The sequence below is a fragment of the Pholcus phalangioides genome, unplaced genomic scaffold (genome assembly GCF_987345545.1).
Source record: "Pholcus phalangioides strain wild (caught in Gottingen) unplaced genomic scaffold, Ppha-v1.0 ptg000015l_1, whole genome shotgun sequence".
Classification (NCBI taxonomy): domain Eukaryota; kingdom Metazoa; phylum Arthropoda; class Arachnida; order Araneae; family Pholcidae; genus Pholcus; species Pholcus phalangioides.
This window is the reverse complement of record NW_028301608.1, coordinates 86,856,615-86,872,283: the sequence shown is the minus strand read 5'-3', so window position 1 is coordinate 86,872,283 and position 15,669 is coordinate 86,856,615. Positions and strand designations below refer to the sequence as shown.

General features: G+C 36.0%; 1 protein-coding gene across 8 annotated transcripts in view; it reads right to left on the bottom strand.

Moving 5' to 3' along the window:
- LOC149076942 (uncharacterized) overlaps positions 1 to 15,669 on the bottom strand; it is a 341,983-nt gene that overhangs the window by 41,217 nt on the left and 285,097 nt on the right. For 7 of the 8 annotated variants that reach the window (XM_089244666.1, XM_089244668.1, XM_089244665.1 and 4 more), the window contains one exon: positions 2,868 to 14,072. The exons of the other annotated variant lie outside the window; for it this stretch is intronic. In XM_089244666.1, the coding sequence (XP_089100792.1) occupies positions 2,868 to 14,072 (11,205 nt within the window). The remainder of the gene's footprint in view (positions 1 to 2,867; positions 14,073 to 15,669) is intronic. 8 annotated transcript variants of the gene reach the window in all.

Sequence of the window (15,669 nt, the reverse complement as noted above, 5' to 3'; positions counted from 1 at the left end):
TAAACAAAGAATAATTTGAACATCAATTTTAGAGAAAAACGAAATTTCAACTCAAAAATATGCTGTCAATAAATTTTACCCTTGTTATATATCTTTTTGTTCCACTTTTTTAATAAATTTTTTAAATGTCTGTATTGGTTTAGTATAAATATTTCTCTTTTTAATTTTTAAAAAAACTAAAAAATTATTATGATGCAGAAACCTTTTTTTTTAATACTTAAATATTTAATTTAAAAAATTGATTATCACACTCTTTTTAATATCTATTGACTGACCCCAATATATATATATATATATATATATATATATATATATATATATGTTTTATATATGGAAAAACTGCAGTCTAATATGTATAGAATCTATAAACTTGAAGTCAAAATTTACATATTATTATCTAAATAATGGAAATGTCTTGAAAATTCATGTACATTCTAATGGTTCGCAAACCTGATGCTTTTAAATATAGTTAACAGTACAATTATTAACAGCAAAGGACAAATGAAAGTTGCAATGATAATTTTTTTAAGTATCACTAGAACAATAGCTGCACTAAATAATATTTACAGTGGTGCCACACAACATCAAGTGCTCACTGATTCTTTTATTTCCTGAGAAAATGTGCTAGAATGCCATTATATGAACATAAAAACTTGAGTTTAAATGAAAGGAAGTGTGTCATATGGTTGATTGATCAAGCCTAATAATTGTTGTTGTCTTTAGCTGGACCTAAGACATTCCATTCTGTCAGCTCAATGCTTTCTGTCATCCTAACAATACGAATAACGCTCTGTGGTGAATTATCTTATTATTCCCTAAAATCAGAGGTGGCTTAAGCGAGGGTGCAAGGGGTGTAGTGCACCCAGGTGGCAGGTTGTAAGGGGCGGCAGCTTAGGCTTTCATTGTGCACAAATTTTTTAAAACATTTCCAACAATAAATATTCATATGGCAAAAAGACAGGCCCTCGGACCATAATTCCAGAAGCAAGAATGCGCTCTATCATAAGGGGCAAGTGTGCATTTGAGTGCTCAAAAACAGACATTTTTTCCAGAACAGTCAAACAAACGCAAAGGAAATAATTCAGCTTCTAACTTGCTTGCTCCCTGAAGCACCAGAAACATTTTTGAATAAATTTCTCAATAAAAATCTCATTATACATAATTTTTATAGGATAAGTGTAAGTAATGGCTCATCAATAAATGGTATTTTGTGACATAATGGGAAAATAATTTTGGATGAAGAAAAAAAAAGTTAGACAACTTTGTTTTGAAAATGAAACATTTTCTTTAAAAGCAGGATGAATAGCCATGCTAAATTTCCCGCTAAAAAATTTTGTGCAGCTTTCTTCTAAAAACAAAATAGGTTTATCCCAAGGTTCCCTAAGCCAGTGGTTCTCAACCTTTGGAAGTCCATGGCGAGATTGATTTCTTTTTTTTTGCGAGTGGAAGGCCCAGTCATACACACAACAAATGGGTAAAAATGAAACTGTAAAAACTACTAACGGCTTAACTGATGTTAAGTCTCAGTGGTTGTGAAACACTGCCCTAGGCTATAGTCCTGTCAGCCTCCTGCCACGGTTGCCTTTAGGGGTGGCACATGAGGATTTGCACCTGAGCGGCAGATAAGCTCTAGCCACCTATGCCTAAAACTTCATAACTATCTTCCAGCATCATGATTGTATGCATTGCATTTCATGATGCATTTGAAGTCTTCAAAAACATTCTGGTAGGCCATAATCATATATAATGACACAAGCAAGTTTTTTCTTCTAACTTATGTCTTCATATGATATTTCATCATGCAAGCTATATGAAAATGTGATTTGAAGAGCAAGAAGATTCAGGGCTGCAGCTAAAAATTAAAATAGACTTTCTCGCCTAGGGCAAATTGTCTATTTTCGCACCCTCTCCTCATAAATTTTGAATGAATATAGAGTAAACTTGGCGCCCTTCCTAGTCAAGTGCTCAAAGTATCAGATTCCCCCTGCCCTCCCTTAGTTGTGGCCATAAGAAAATGAAATAGAAAGAAAATCCATGCAGTTAACATTATAAATTTTAGAAAAATGATTGGTAAATTTAAAAAAAAACATTCTTTTCTCTACAAGATTATGGGCATGGTTAAAACAAATGTTGTAGGATAACAGTACTGAACTCAAACATCTTGTGGTCAGGACTTGCATCACTTTAAAACAGAGTTTATTATATTTCGCAAACCAAAAATTAACTTTTAACCACTTTATGATCAGGGACGTAATATTGCATCCAAATGCAAGTGGAATAAATTCAAACAAGTTCTCTCTCATCATTGTGAAGCTTTGTTGTAAACCTATGAAACAAAGTCATTCGTTTTACCTATTTTATTTGTTCATTACCTATTTTATTCATTCTATTTTATATCGTTCATTTAACCTAGTTTATATCTATACTCTTATTAGTGATTTTTTTTCCCATATGACGTATCCTTCTACTATATACATATAAGAGTGAAAGAGAACAGGTAGAATGAGGATGAAAAGAGAAATCTACTTCTCACCTACTTCCTTAGTTGCTTATCTATTATGCTGCTCTCCTTTCATTTGTTTTTTCCCCTTCTTTTTTTGTTTTTTTTCCCCTTTCCTTATCTTCTACTTGTTTTTTTCCTTCTTCTTTTCCTTTTTATAATGTGCGGTTAGGTTAGGACAAGGTTACCATATTTATCGTTGATTTGTCAAATAGAGATAATCCGAATTTCTTGCTAATAGCTTGTAAGCGAAAGGGTTTACAAAGCAAAATTATTTACAAAACAGTTTGCATTTCCATCATTTTGATAACCTCCTGTACATTAATTCGTACAAAGAATGGAAAAAAAAAACAGTTTGAGTACATACCTGGTGTTTCGTCTATGGGCACAGGTACAGCTATTGTCACTTTGGTCTCCTCTGGAATTGAAGGTTTTCTCGGCTTCTTCAGCTTTTTTGTGGTTTCCTGATCTTCAGTTATATCACCAGGTTTTTCTTCTTCAGGTTTTCCTGGCAATTCCACCAAACAATATTTATAAGCACCTATATCCCTAAACTCATGATGAAAAACTTTGATTTTAACCTTTTCTGTCTTGAATGATTGCCCATTGATTTTTTCAAGCATTTCAAATTTAATTTCCCTGAGTTTTGATGGTTCCATGGTGGCAGTTTCCACTTCCTCTGAAGAAACTGTGAACTGATGAATTTCAAGAATTTTCTTTTCCATAGTGAAGGAAGTCCCCTTCACTTCCTCAATTACTTCAAATTCCTCTTTCTCTGGTTTTTCTTCTTGAGGTTTAGTTGAGATAACTTCATCCACAGCAGAATCTTTTTCTTTTGGTTTTTCTTCTTTCAATGCTATTTCAGATTTATCTGGCAACTTCTCCTTTGGTTTCTTTACCTTCTTCTTCAAGCCAATTTTTTTCTTAGTTTCTTGAGGTGAGTCTTCCCTGTCCAGCACTTTTTCTGGTTTATAGGTTACATCGACATCAACAATAGTATCCTTTGGTATTTCTGTGTCTTCTTTGATTGGAGTTATAACAGCTGTATCCAGAGATTCTTTTAATTCTGGCTTCTTTTTTTTCAGTTTTATTGTCTTTTTTTCAGTTTGGATTTCTTCCGCGGGAATCTCTTCAATGGCTGCTGTCGAAGGCATAATTTCTTCTGATATGATTTCTTGAGATGACGTTTTTAGCTGAACAATATTTGCAACATGTTCTGTTACACTGATTTCTTCTCCAACATTCTCCTCTTCATCTTGTTTTGGTTTGAAACTTTTCTGCAATTTGAAATCGACACTCACTGGGGCTTCATCAACTTCTTTGTCAGACATCAGAGACATTTCGGTGATGTCTTCAGTTTGTTTAGGTCTGTCTGGTTTTTTCAAAATAATTTCTTCTGCTTGTTTTTCTTTATCCTCATCTACTGGAAGTTTTACTTCCTCTGTAACTTCTGTTTCTTGTGGTTTGGATGGCCTGCGTTTTTTCAGCTTGAAGACAGTTTCTTCAGGCTTTTGTACTTGGATATCAATTTTTATGTCTTCTTCTTCCTCTACCATAGGTCTAGAAGGCTTGCGTTTCATTATAACAGTTTTTTCATCAGGCTTTTCCATGGTCATTTTTGCTTCTTCTTTCTCAGGAGATGATTTTGACGGACGTCGTTTTTTCAGCTTAATGGAAGTAACTCCAAGATCTGCTTCCTTTTCATCTTCCACAGAAAAATCTTTTTCCTCTCCTTCAGTTTTTTCAACAGATGGTTGACGATCAATCATTATAGCATCCTGTTCTGGTTTTTCCTTTTCCTGAACCCCAAGTATGATTTCTTCTTCATTTTTCTCTATTTTTGGCTTTGATGGTCGCCGTTTCACAATCACCACAGTTTCTTCTGGTTTTTCACCTCTAACAATTTCTAAACTTTCTTTCTCAGGAGATTGTTTCTGCGTTTTCTTCTTCTTCAATGTGATTTTGGTTTCTGGTAATTTCACTTCATCTTTTTTCATTTCAATTTTTATGTCTGTTTCTTCTACCTGTTGTGGTACAGTTTTAGTCCCCACAGTAATTTTGACTTCATCTTCAGGCATAGATTTTTTAAGGAGAACAACTTCTTCTGTTGGTTGAACAATTTCTTGTTCAGAAATTGGTTTAGCAGTTTTCTTCTTCAGTTTCAAATGTGTTTGACTAGGCTTTTCATCTTCTTCCTGAGGTTTTTCAACCTTTGTTTCAGTAAGTTCAGAAACAAATACTTCAGGTTTTTCCATTGACACATCAGCTTTGCCCTTCTCTTTTGTCATTTCTTCAGCAGTATCTATAAGTACCTCTACAGATTCTTCTGATGTGCAAATTTTAGATTCATGAACAAAGCCAAGTTGGTTTTCATCTTGAATTGGCTTTTCCATAGTAAGCCCTGATACAGCTTTCTCAATAACTTCAGGTGCTTTAGACTGAGGTTTTGGTTCCTTTCTCTTCTTCAAAATAACAGATGCCTTGAAGTCTTCTTGCTCAGGTGTTATACTCTCTTCTTCAAGTTTGGGTTTTGATTTCTTCTTCCTTTTTATTGTCATCTCTTCTCCAGAAATTTCTGGTGTCTTTTCAAGTTCTTCTACTGTTTCATCAGGCTTCCCAATTGGTTTTTCATGCTTCTCAACTTTTGTTTCAGTAAGCTCAGAGATAAATACTTCAGGTTTTTCAACTGAAACATCAGCTTTATCCTTCCACCTGGGAGTTTCCTCAGCAGTATCTATTAATATTTCCACTAGTTGCTCTTCTGATGTATCAATTTTTGGTTTATGAACAAGCACCGGTTGTACATCCTCTACTTGCTTTTCTATAGTAAGCTCAGCTTCCACCTTTTCTCCTTCTGGACTTTCTCCTTCTGTGGTTCCTACAGCTTCAAGAAATTTTGGTTTCTTTTTCTTTTTCAGAGTGACAGATGCTTTAAGATCCTCTTGCTCAAGGGCAACTATTTCATCTTCAGGTTTGGGCTTTAATTTTTTCTTCTTTTGTACAACAACGTCTTCCTGTGATATTTCAGAAACATCTTCAACTGCACTGGATGGCATATCAACAACATCCATTATTTCAGGTATAAGAGAAAACATATCTTCACATTCCTCAATAAGTGGTTGTTTCTCTTCTATTTCTCCAAATGAGTCTGTTTCTTCTATTTCTTCTATCAACGGTTGTTCCGTTTTAGGAGATGTGAAAAATGTTTCTCTGATCTCTTTCACTTCTGTTATTTGTCCATCTTTCATTTTTTTATGAACGATTTGGACAGTTCGCTTTTTGGTAATTGACTCAGCCTCCTCTGTGAATGTTTCTTCATCAGGTTGAGTCACAGTAAACTGAGCAAAACTCTCTGGTATTTCATCAGGTTTATCCATCTCTGTAATGTCAAGAACTTCCCCACTCACTTGACTCAGTTTATTATCATCTGTTTGTTCAACCAAGTGTTCGGGTTTTAGCTCTGCCACTAAAAATTCTGAAACTTCTTCAAAATCAACATGGACATTATCAATAGATGCCTGCTTCTCTGGCTGAGTTTTCTTTTTCTTCATCTTCATGATGGTTACATCTGTAAGCTGTTCCTCTATTGAAACATCAGCTTCTACATTCTCAAGAATATCTGATTCCTCAATAGCAAAGGATTCTTTAGCAGTTTCTGATACCGGTTTTTTTGTCTTGAATTCTTTTACATGTAAATTGCTTTCAATTTCTGACACCATGATGTGATCTGCTGTAGGTACAGCAACTTCAGCCTTTTGTTCTTTAGGCATTTTTTGGGTAACCATTTCCTGAGTCTCTAGTTGTGTTTCTATTTGAGACACTTCGAAATGCTCTTCAGCTGGAACAGAAATTCCAGCAACATGCTTTTTTGGCATAGACTGATCAGGTAACACTTCTTCTTTTGTTGAAAACTCTACTTCCGAAATTTGTACTGGCTCTATTGCTGTCAAAGAAAACCCTGCTGTAATTGCCTGGGGTTTATCCAAATACAGTACTTGCTCTTTGGTTTCTGTTTGAGTTTCACATACGACCAAGTGTTCAGCAGAAGGAACTGAAAATTCAGCATTTGCTTCTTTAGGAAGGTCTCGTTGAACTAGTAATTCTTCCTTTGTTTCACTTTCAGTAATTGAAACGACTATATGTTTTTCTGCTGATACTGTAAAATCAGCAGTTGTTTCAGATACTTGTGGGGCGGTTTCAAAACTTTTTTCTTTCTGATGTGAAATAATTTCCGTCACAACAACATGTTCTTCCACAGGAATGGTAAATGCAGGCTCAATACTACCTGGTAATTTTTCTGACACTAAAATGTTTTCTTTAGAGCCTGTTTGTACTTCAGATATTTCTACAGTTTCTACAGTTGATACAGAAAAATCTGCTTTTGATTCTTTAGGTTTTTTATATTCTGATAGCTCACTTTCTTTGATGTCACTATGAATCTCTGACACTAAAACATGCTCCTCTGTAGATAACGTGAAAGGAGCTTGTATAGTACTCGGTAGTTTCTCAGGAGCCAAAGATTTCTCTTTGATTTCAGCTTCTACCTCTGATATTTCTACAGATTCTACAGATGATAACGAGAATTCAGCTTTAGTCTCTTTAGGTCTCTTGAATTCAGAAAGCTCAGATTCTTTAAATTCGGGCTGCGTTTCTGTTACAACCACATGTTTTACTGCTGCTATGCTGTAATCAGCAACTGTTTCTAATACCTGAGGAGTACCTTCAAAAACTTTTTCTTTCTGATGTGAAGTTGTCTCCAGCACAACAACATATTCTTCTGTAGGAATTGTGAATGCAGGCTCAATGCTAGTTGGCATTTGCTCTGAAACCAAAAGAGTTTCTTTTGAGCCAGTTTGAACTTGAGATATTTCTACAGTTTCTACAGTAGATACAGAAAAATCTGCTTTTAATTCCTTAGGTTTTTGATATTCTGACAGCTCACTTTCTTTGATGTCACTCTGAATCTCTGACACCAAAACATGCTCCTCAGTAGGTAATGTGAAAGGGGCTTGTATTGTACTTGGTAGCTTCTCAGGAGCCAAAGATTTCTCTTTGATTTCAGCTTCTACCTCTGAAATTTCCACAGATTCTACAGATGATAATGAGAATTCAGCTTTAGTCTCTTTAGGTCTCTTGAATTCAGACAACTCAGATTCTTTAAATTCAGGTTGTGTTTCTGTTACAACTACATGTTTTACTGCTGCTATGCTGAAATCAGCAACTGTTTCTGATACCTGAGGAGTACCTTCAAAAACCTTTTCTTTTTGATGTGAAGTTGTCTCCAGCACAACAACATATTCTTCTGTAGGAATTGTGAATGCAGGCTCGATGCTATTTGGCATTTGCTCTGAAACCAAAAGAGTTTCTTTTGAGCCAGTTTGAACTTGAGATATTTCTACAGTTTCTACGGTAGATACAGAAAAATCTGCTTTTAATTCCTTAGGTTTTTGATATTCTGATAGCTCACTTTCTTTGATGTCGCTATGAATCTCAGACACCAAAACATGCTCCTCAGTAGGCAATGTGAAAGGGGCTTGTACAGTACTCGGCAACTTTTCAGGAGCAAAAAATTTTTCTTTCATCACAGCTTCTATCTCTGATACTTCCACAGATTCTAGAGATGATAATGAGAATTCAGCTTTGGTCTCTTTTGGTCGCTTGAATTCAGAAAGATCAGATTCTTTTATTTCAGGTAGTGTTTCTGTTACAACCACATGCTTAGCTGCTGCTATACTGAAATCAGCAGTAGTTTCTGAGAACTGTGGTGCAGTTTCGAAGAAAGTTTCTTTTTGATGTGAAGTAGTTTCTAGCACAACAACATGTTCTTCTGTAGGAATTGTAAATGCAGCCTCAATGGTACTTGGCATCTTCTCTGATAATAACACTTTCTCTTTTGCACCAGTTTGTACTTCAGATATTTCTACAGATTCCACAGTTGACACAGAAAAATCTGCTTTCAATTCTTTGGGTTTTTGATACTCTGATAGCTCACTTTCTTTGATGTCACTATGAATCTCTGATACCAAAACATGTTCCTCTGTTGGTAATGAAAAAGATGCTTGTATGGTGCTTGGTAGCTTTTCGGGAACTAAAGATCTCTCCTTTGTCTCAGCTTCTGTCTCTGATATCTGAATAGATTCTACAGATAATAATGAAAATTCAGCTTGTGTCTCTTTTGGTGCTTTGAATTCAGAAAGCTCAGATTCCTTAAATTCCGGTTGTGTTTCTGTTATAACCACATGCTTAGCTGGTGCTATGCTAAAATTAGCAGTAGTTCCTGAGAACTGTGGAGAAGTTTCAAAGGAAGTCTCTTTTTGATGTGAAGTTGTCTCTGTAACAAAAACATGTTCTTCTGTAGGAACTGTAAAGTCTACTTCTATAGCACTAGGCATTTTTTGTGGTGTGAAAATACTTTCTTTAGTACCCATTTCAATTTGAGATACTTCTATAGATTCCACAGATGACACAGAAAAATCAGCTTTAGATTCCTTAGGCTTAAAGTATTCTGTTAGTTCACTCTCTTTTACATCACTATGAATTACAGATACAGAGATATGTTCTTCCGTTGGTAGCGTCAAAGAAGCTTGCATCAAACTTGGTAGCTTGTCAGGCAATAAAGCCTTTTCTTTACTTTTTACATCAGCTTCTGATATTTCAATAGACTCCATGGATGGAATGGTGAAATCAGCTTTTGTCTCTTTGGGCATCTTGAACTCAGAAAGATCAAATTCTTTGATATTAGCCTGTGTCTCTAGAACAACCACATGCTCTTCAATTGGAAAGCTGAAAGAAGCTTGAGAAATCTGAGGCAACTTTCTTAGATCAAGAGCTCCCTCTGAAGTTTCAGCTTCAACTTCAGAGATCTGAATGGATTCCTTAGTGGGGATCGTAAAATCAGCTCTGCTTTCTTTTGGTTTAATGAATTGAGATAACTCAGATTCCTTTAAATTGCTTTGAGCTTCAGAAACAGTGATATGTTTTTCAGTAGGCAACAGAAAAGATGCTTTGGCTTCCAGGGGTAATTTTTCTGGAACAAAGACATTTTCTCTTGTTTCAGTTTCTACTGAAGATACTATGATGGATTCATCAGTACCTATGCTAACATCTGCTTTAGATTCTTGTGGCAACTTATATGCCAACAATTCAGATTCTTTCAAGCTAGTTTCAGCTTGAGAAATTACAACATGTTCTTCAACTGGAACAGTGAATGTAGCTTGTATAGTGCTTGGGAATTTCCCTGGTATGAAATAATTTTCTTTAGTTCCAACTTGAACTTCAGAAACTTCTAATGATTCTTCTATTTTTACAGAGAAGTCTGCTGTAGTTTCTTTAGGTGTCTTAAAATCAGGCAATTGTGATTCCTTCACTCCACTGTGTACCTCAGAAATGAAAACATGTTCTTCTGTTGGCATGGATACAGCAGCTTTAACAGATCCTGGAATAGTGTCTGGTGTTAATATACTTTCTTTTGTGGCAGTTTCAACTTCAGAAGTTTCAAAAGATTCCTCTGTGTTAATAGATAAATCAGCTTTAGATTGTTTGGGCTTTTTAAATTCCGCTAGTTCCAATTCTTTTATATCACTTTGAGTCTCAGATACAATTATATGCTCTTCTATGGGTACAGATACAGAAGCCATAGCTGAAAAAGGCATTTTTTCTGAAACAAATGCAATTTCTTTAGATACAGTTTGTACTTCTGTAACTTGAATAGATTCTTCAGCAGGAAAGCTGAAGTCTGCCAGAAATTCCTTAGGCATTTTGAAATCTTCCAATTCTGACTCTTTGACATCAGTATGAGTCTGTGAAACTAATATATATTTTTGCATGGGAAGTGTGAACCCAAGCTGCACACTTCCAGGAAGTTTATCAGAGGCAAGTACTTCTTCTTTATTTTCAGAAACCACTTCAAAAACTTGTAGTGACTCATCAGAAGGTATTGATATTTCAGCTATAAACTCTTTTGGTAATTTAAATTCAGCCACCTCAGATTCTTTCAAGTTACTTTCTACAGCTGAAACTACCATGTGCTCTTCCGTTGGGACAGTAAATGAAGCGCATACTTCTCCTGGTAATTTTTCAGGAACAAAATTGCCCTCTTTAGCTCCAAGTTCTACTTGAGAAATTTCAATGGATTCAACACATGGTAGACTGAAATCAGCTTTAGTTTTCTTAGGTTCCTTGTACTCTGCAATTTCTGCTTCTTTAAAATCAGCATGGGTCTCTGAGATGAGAATATGCTCATCCATTGAAAGAATAACAGCTGCCTGTATTTTTGCAGGTAGTTTTTCAAGCAACAATTCACTCTCTTTAGCTTCAATTTCTACTTCCATGATTTCTATAGATTCTTCTGTTGGCACAGAAAAGGTAGCAATTGACTCTTTTGGTTTCTTGAATTTTAACATTTCGGTTTCTTTAACGTCAGAATGTGTTTCACAAACAATTACATGCTCAGCAATAGGAATACTGAACCCAGCTACAACCTCAGCTGGAGCTTTTATAGGAATAAGTTCTTCTTCCTTTGAGTGTGGTTGCACTTTAGATATTGTGATGTGTTCCTCTGTCGGAACAGAAAAATTTGCATGGATCTCTTGGGGTTTCTTCATAATTGGGATTTCTCCTTCTTTTTGAGAAGTTAAGGCTTCAGATACAATCATGTGTATTTCCAGAGGAAGATCAACTTTTGCTTCAGCAGGATTGGGAAGAGGAGCTGATGTGAAAATTTCAGTTTCTATAGATTCGAGAACATCAGATATGGACAAATGATCTTGAGTTGGTAAAGTTACTTTGACTTCAGCAGCAGCTGGAAATTTATCTGCAGCAAGCTCACTTTCTTTGATTGATACTTCCATTTCCAATATCTCAACAGGTTCCGCAGTTGTAACACTAAAATCAGCTTCAGTAGCTTGTGGTATTTTACTTGGTAAAAGATCACCTTCACTAGTTTGCACTTCTACTTCACAAACTGTCAAGTGTTTTTCCGTTCCAAGATCCACAGCTGCTGTAATCTCATGTGGTTTTTTGAATTCTGGCATGTCTTCCTCTTTATATTTTGATAAAATTTCAGACACCATGATATGCTCCTTGCTTGGAAGAGTGAAATTTGGTGTTATTTCACTCGGTAATTTTGCTATTTGCAAATCGATTTCCTTTATTTCGGCATGAACTTCATCTACTGTGATGTGTTCAGTAGTATTCAAAGAAACTCCAGCTTCTACACTTATTGGTATTTTGATAGGAGTGAACTCACCTTCTTTTTGCACAGTTTCAATAGCAGATACAATCAGTGGTAGTTCAGATGGCACGGTTGATTTTGCAGTAACTGCTGCTGGTAGTTTTTCAGAGAAAAATTCTTCTTCTTTCAAACTTGTTTCCACAATTGACATATTTAAATGCTCTGCAGTAGGAATGCTGTATTTTGCAATCATTGCACTAGGTTTTGGTACTTCCACAAACTGTTCTTCACTTTGTTGCACTGTCACTTCAGAGACAGTAAAGTGTTCTAAACTAGGCACAATGAAATCTGCAGATAACTCTGCAGGTTTACGAGAGTGTTCAAAATCCCCTTCCAACTGCCCAGTTTCAATAACAGATACTATCACATGCTGCTCTGAATCTATATCAAAAACTGCTTTCTCTTCCTTAGGCATTGGTATTACCTCAATATCTTGTTCTTTTGTGACTGCACTTACTTCAGATACAACAATATGTTCACCAAAAGTGAGAGTTTCTGAAGCTGAGAATTCTAGAGGCTTTTTGTCTTTGAAAAACTCATCTTCAAACAGAGCTGTATTAATTTCACTAACAATTACACTATCAACACTTGGAACTGTGAAATCAGCTTGCAAAGTTCTTGGTAATTTTGTCAATTCAAGCTGTTCCTCCATATCTGCTGACTTGGCCTCTTCTACTATGACATGTGACTCAGTAGGCAAACTAAAGACAGCTGTAACTGCTTCAGGTGTCTTTTCTTTCAGCAATTCACCTTCTTTAAAAGAAACTTCTGTTTCTGAGACATTAAAATGTTTAACAGTTGGAACACTGAAATGTGCTGTTATTTGTTGAGGCTTTTTCAATTCTTCTAGGACACCTTCTTTTTGAGAAGAAATAACATCTGATATACTTATATAACTTTCTGTAGGTATTGTGAATGTTGCTTGAGTAGTATCTGGTAGCTTAGTGGATATGAAATGTCCTTCTTTCATTTCGGTAGTGATATTACTAACAACAACATATTCTTCAGAAGGTATGCTTATACCAGCTTTTGCTTGGATGGGGACTTTTCCCAAATCACAAAGGCCTTCCTTGTCCTGTGTTTCAACTTGACAAACAGTTACATGTTCTTCCATAGATATATCAAATCCAGCAACAGCTTGTAAGGGCTGTTTGTCTGGCTCAAGATCATCTGTGTTTGTTTCTGTCATCACATGGGATACTAAGAGATGTGACTCCACTGGCAAGGAAACTCCAGCAATTAAGCCTTGTGGCTTTTCATCTGGAGCCAAAATTTCTTCATAAGCAGCAGGGTGCACTTCAGAAACCACCAAATGTTTTTCAGTGGGTAAGGTGAAAGGGGCTTTCACAGAAGCTGCCTTGAGTTCATCAACAAAATTACCTTCCTTCAAATTGGTTTCAACATGAGAAATTTCCACACTATCACAAGAAGAAAAAGAAACTGCAGCTTGAGCCGCTGCAGGTAACTTTTCTGTTTTCATTTCATCTTCTTTTGTTTCCACATCAGTCACACAAATGTAAAGAGGTTGAATTTCCAGTATATCTGGGTATATGTGATGCTCTTTTGGTTTTGTGGGATGAGCAAGTGATTCTTCCTTTGCACCAGACGTAGTTTCTGAGACAACCAGACTTTGCTGGAGAGACAATGATACACCAGCTTTAACTTGACTAGGTACTTCTTCTTTCAGTTCAGCATAGGATGATGCTGCATGTATTTCCTCTACTTCTAAATGTTTTTCAATCGGTAAAATAGGTTTGGCTTTCTTTTCCTTACATATTTTTTCTGCTTTCAATTCCGATTCTTTTTCAGCTTCCTCTTGTTCTTCTACCAGCACTGTCTCATGCAAAGAAAGAGCCAACATAGCTGATTCTAACCTAGGTAACTCCTCCACAGATAACCTCCTCAATGGACTCTCTGATTTTGTTTCTGTCACAATCATGGCAGTTTCTGATGGTAATTCAACTACTGCTTCTTGCTGAATGGGTAATGATTGAGGAAGGAATGCTTGTTCTTTGCTTTCAATAGATGTTTCTGATACCTGAAGAGCTTCTGTAAGAGTTATGCCTGCTCTAGCATCATGTAAATGAGGTTTTTCCAATTCCAGTATATTTTCTTTAAAACTGCTTTGGGTCTCCGCAACAATTACTGAATGATGAGGAACTAACATAGTACCCGCTGTCTGAGAAACAGGTAAAATATCTGGTTTTAGGTTTCCTGAGGTGTCACAAACAGCAACATGTTCCACTTGAATAGTTTGCTTCTCATTTATTAGAACTTTGGCCTTTTTCTTTCTAGTTTCGGCTTCTTGAAGAACTTCTTCATGTAGCTCAGATGCTGTTTCTGAAATAGAAACTGGGTGATTAGGAACTAAATCAAAATTAGCAACTGATTGTGGTACATTTATGATATCAACTGGAAGCAAACATTCAGATGCTTCACTTTGGTGTACACATATTGCATGCTCTGAAGACAATATTGGCTGGATATTATGAGACAGAGGACCAGCTTTCTCAATCAGAGTAGATTCTATCTCTGCTGCTTGGATATCAGTTACTTGTATTCCTTGAGCACTGAGAAAAAATTGTTGTGCAGTTCGTTTTGGTGCTTCATCCCTGGGTGCTAATAAACCTTCCATCAAAGCGGTATTTGTCTGTAGGACAGAAGCTAACATTTGAGATTCTACACTGAATTCTGCAGTATGGGCATCCGGAGAAGGTCTATCAATCAAAATTTCTTCTTTCCCACTGGTATTCACTTCTTCTATGGTACATGGGCTCATCAGCGAGAATAAAATTTCACCTCTTTTTGCATCTGGTTTGATGAAGTCATCTAAAACATCCTCCACTTCGCTGGGTTGTATTTCTGTCACCATAACTGTTTCTTTTGTGGGGACAGAAAATTTAACATCATGACTTGAAGGCATCACATCTTTTCTGAAGTCCCCTACAGACTCTGATGATTCCGTCTCACATACAATTTTAGATTCGAAGCTCGTGAAATCTAATTTCGCTTTTTCCGATATTGGCTGTTCAGGAACAAATTTGCCAAACATCATAGCTATAATAACTTCTTCTTGTATAACAACTTCATTCTCTGGAATTGAAGTCACAGCTTTCTTGGTTGCAACAGACTCTTGCTTTGGTAGTACTTCTTCTTTACTTTCAGGCTGCACTAAAATAACTTCATATGAATGTTCTGTTACAAACTCAGCACCAGCTTTCTGAGAACTTGGTAGGGGATTTGTGAATAAATTTTCTTCACCATCTGCTGTCATTGCTTGATGAATCTGGATAGGTAGACTGCTGACCAAACTAACTTCAACATGTTCAGATTTAGGAGCAGCTTCTGTTTTATGTTCTGTGGGGTACTGTTCAGGTATAGTCTCAGCTACCACTAAAGGCTCTTCAATATTCAACTGGCTTTGTACTTGGTGTAATTTAGGCAAGACATCAGCAGAAAGTTCTGACTCTTTCTCAGAGGTTCCAGAAATGTTAACTTGGAATGTTTCATGGGGAATTAAGCATGAATGTGCTTTCTTTTTTTCTGGCATAATGTCTGAATTTAAATTGGATTCTCCTATTAATGCTTCATTTTCTGAAATATTACATGTGAGTAGAGGAACAAACGAATAATTTGCCCCTTGTGGTTGTGTAAGGTCTGAATCAATCATGTTGGGCACATGTTCTATTGTTGTAGTGTCTGATATTTGTACATGTTCATCAAGGGTTACAATTTTATTTGCTACAAGTTCAATGGCTTTAGATACATCTAAAGGTTTGGTTTCGATTACAGTTTCTATATTAGACACAATTAGTGATATACTGGAACCACTAATTGCTTTCTCTGCATGTACAGGCTGTTTAAGGGAAACAACATCTAAAAGCCCTTCAGTAGAACCTACAGTGATTTCAGTGATTGTTACAGATTTACTACATTC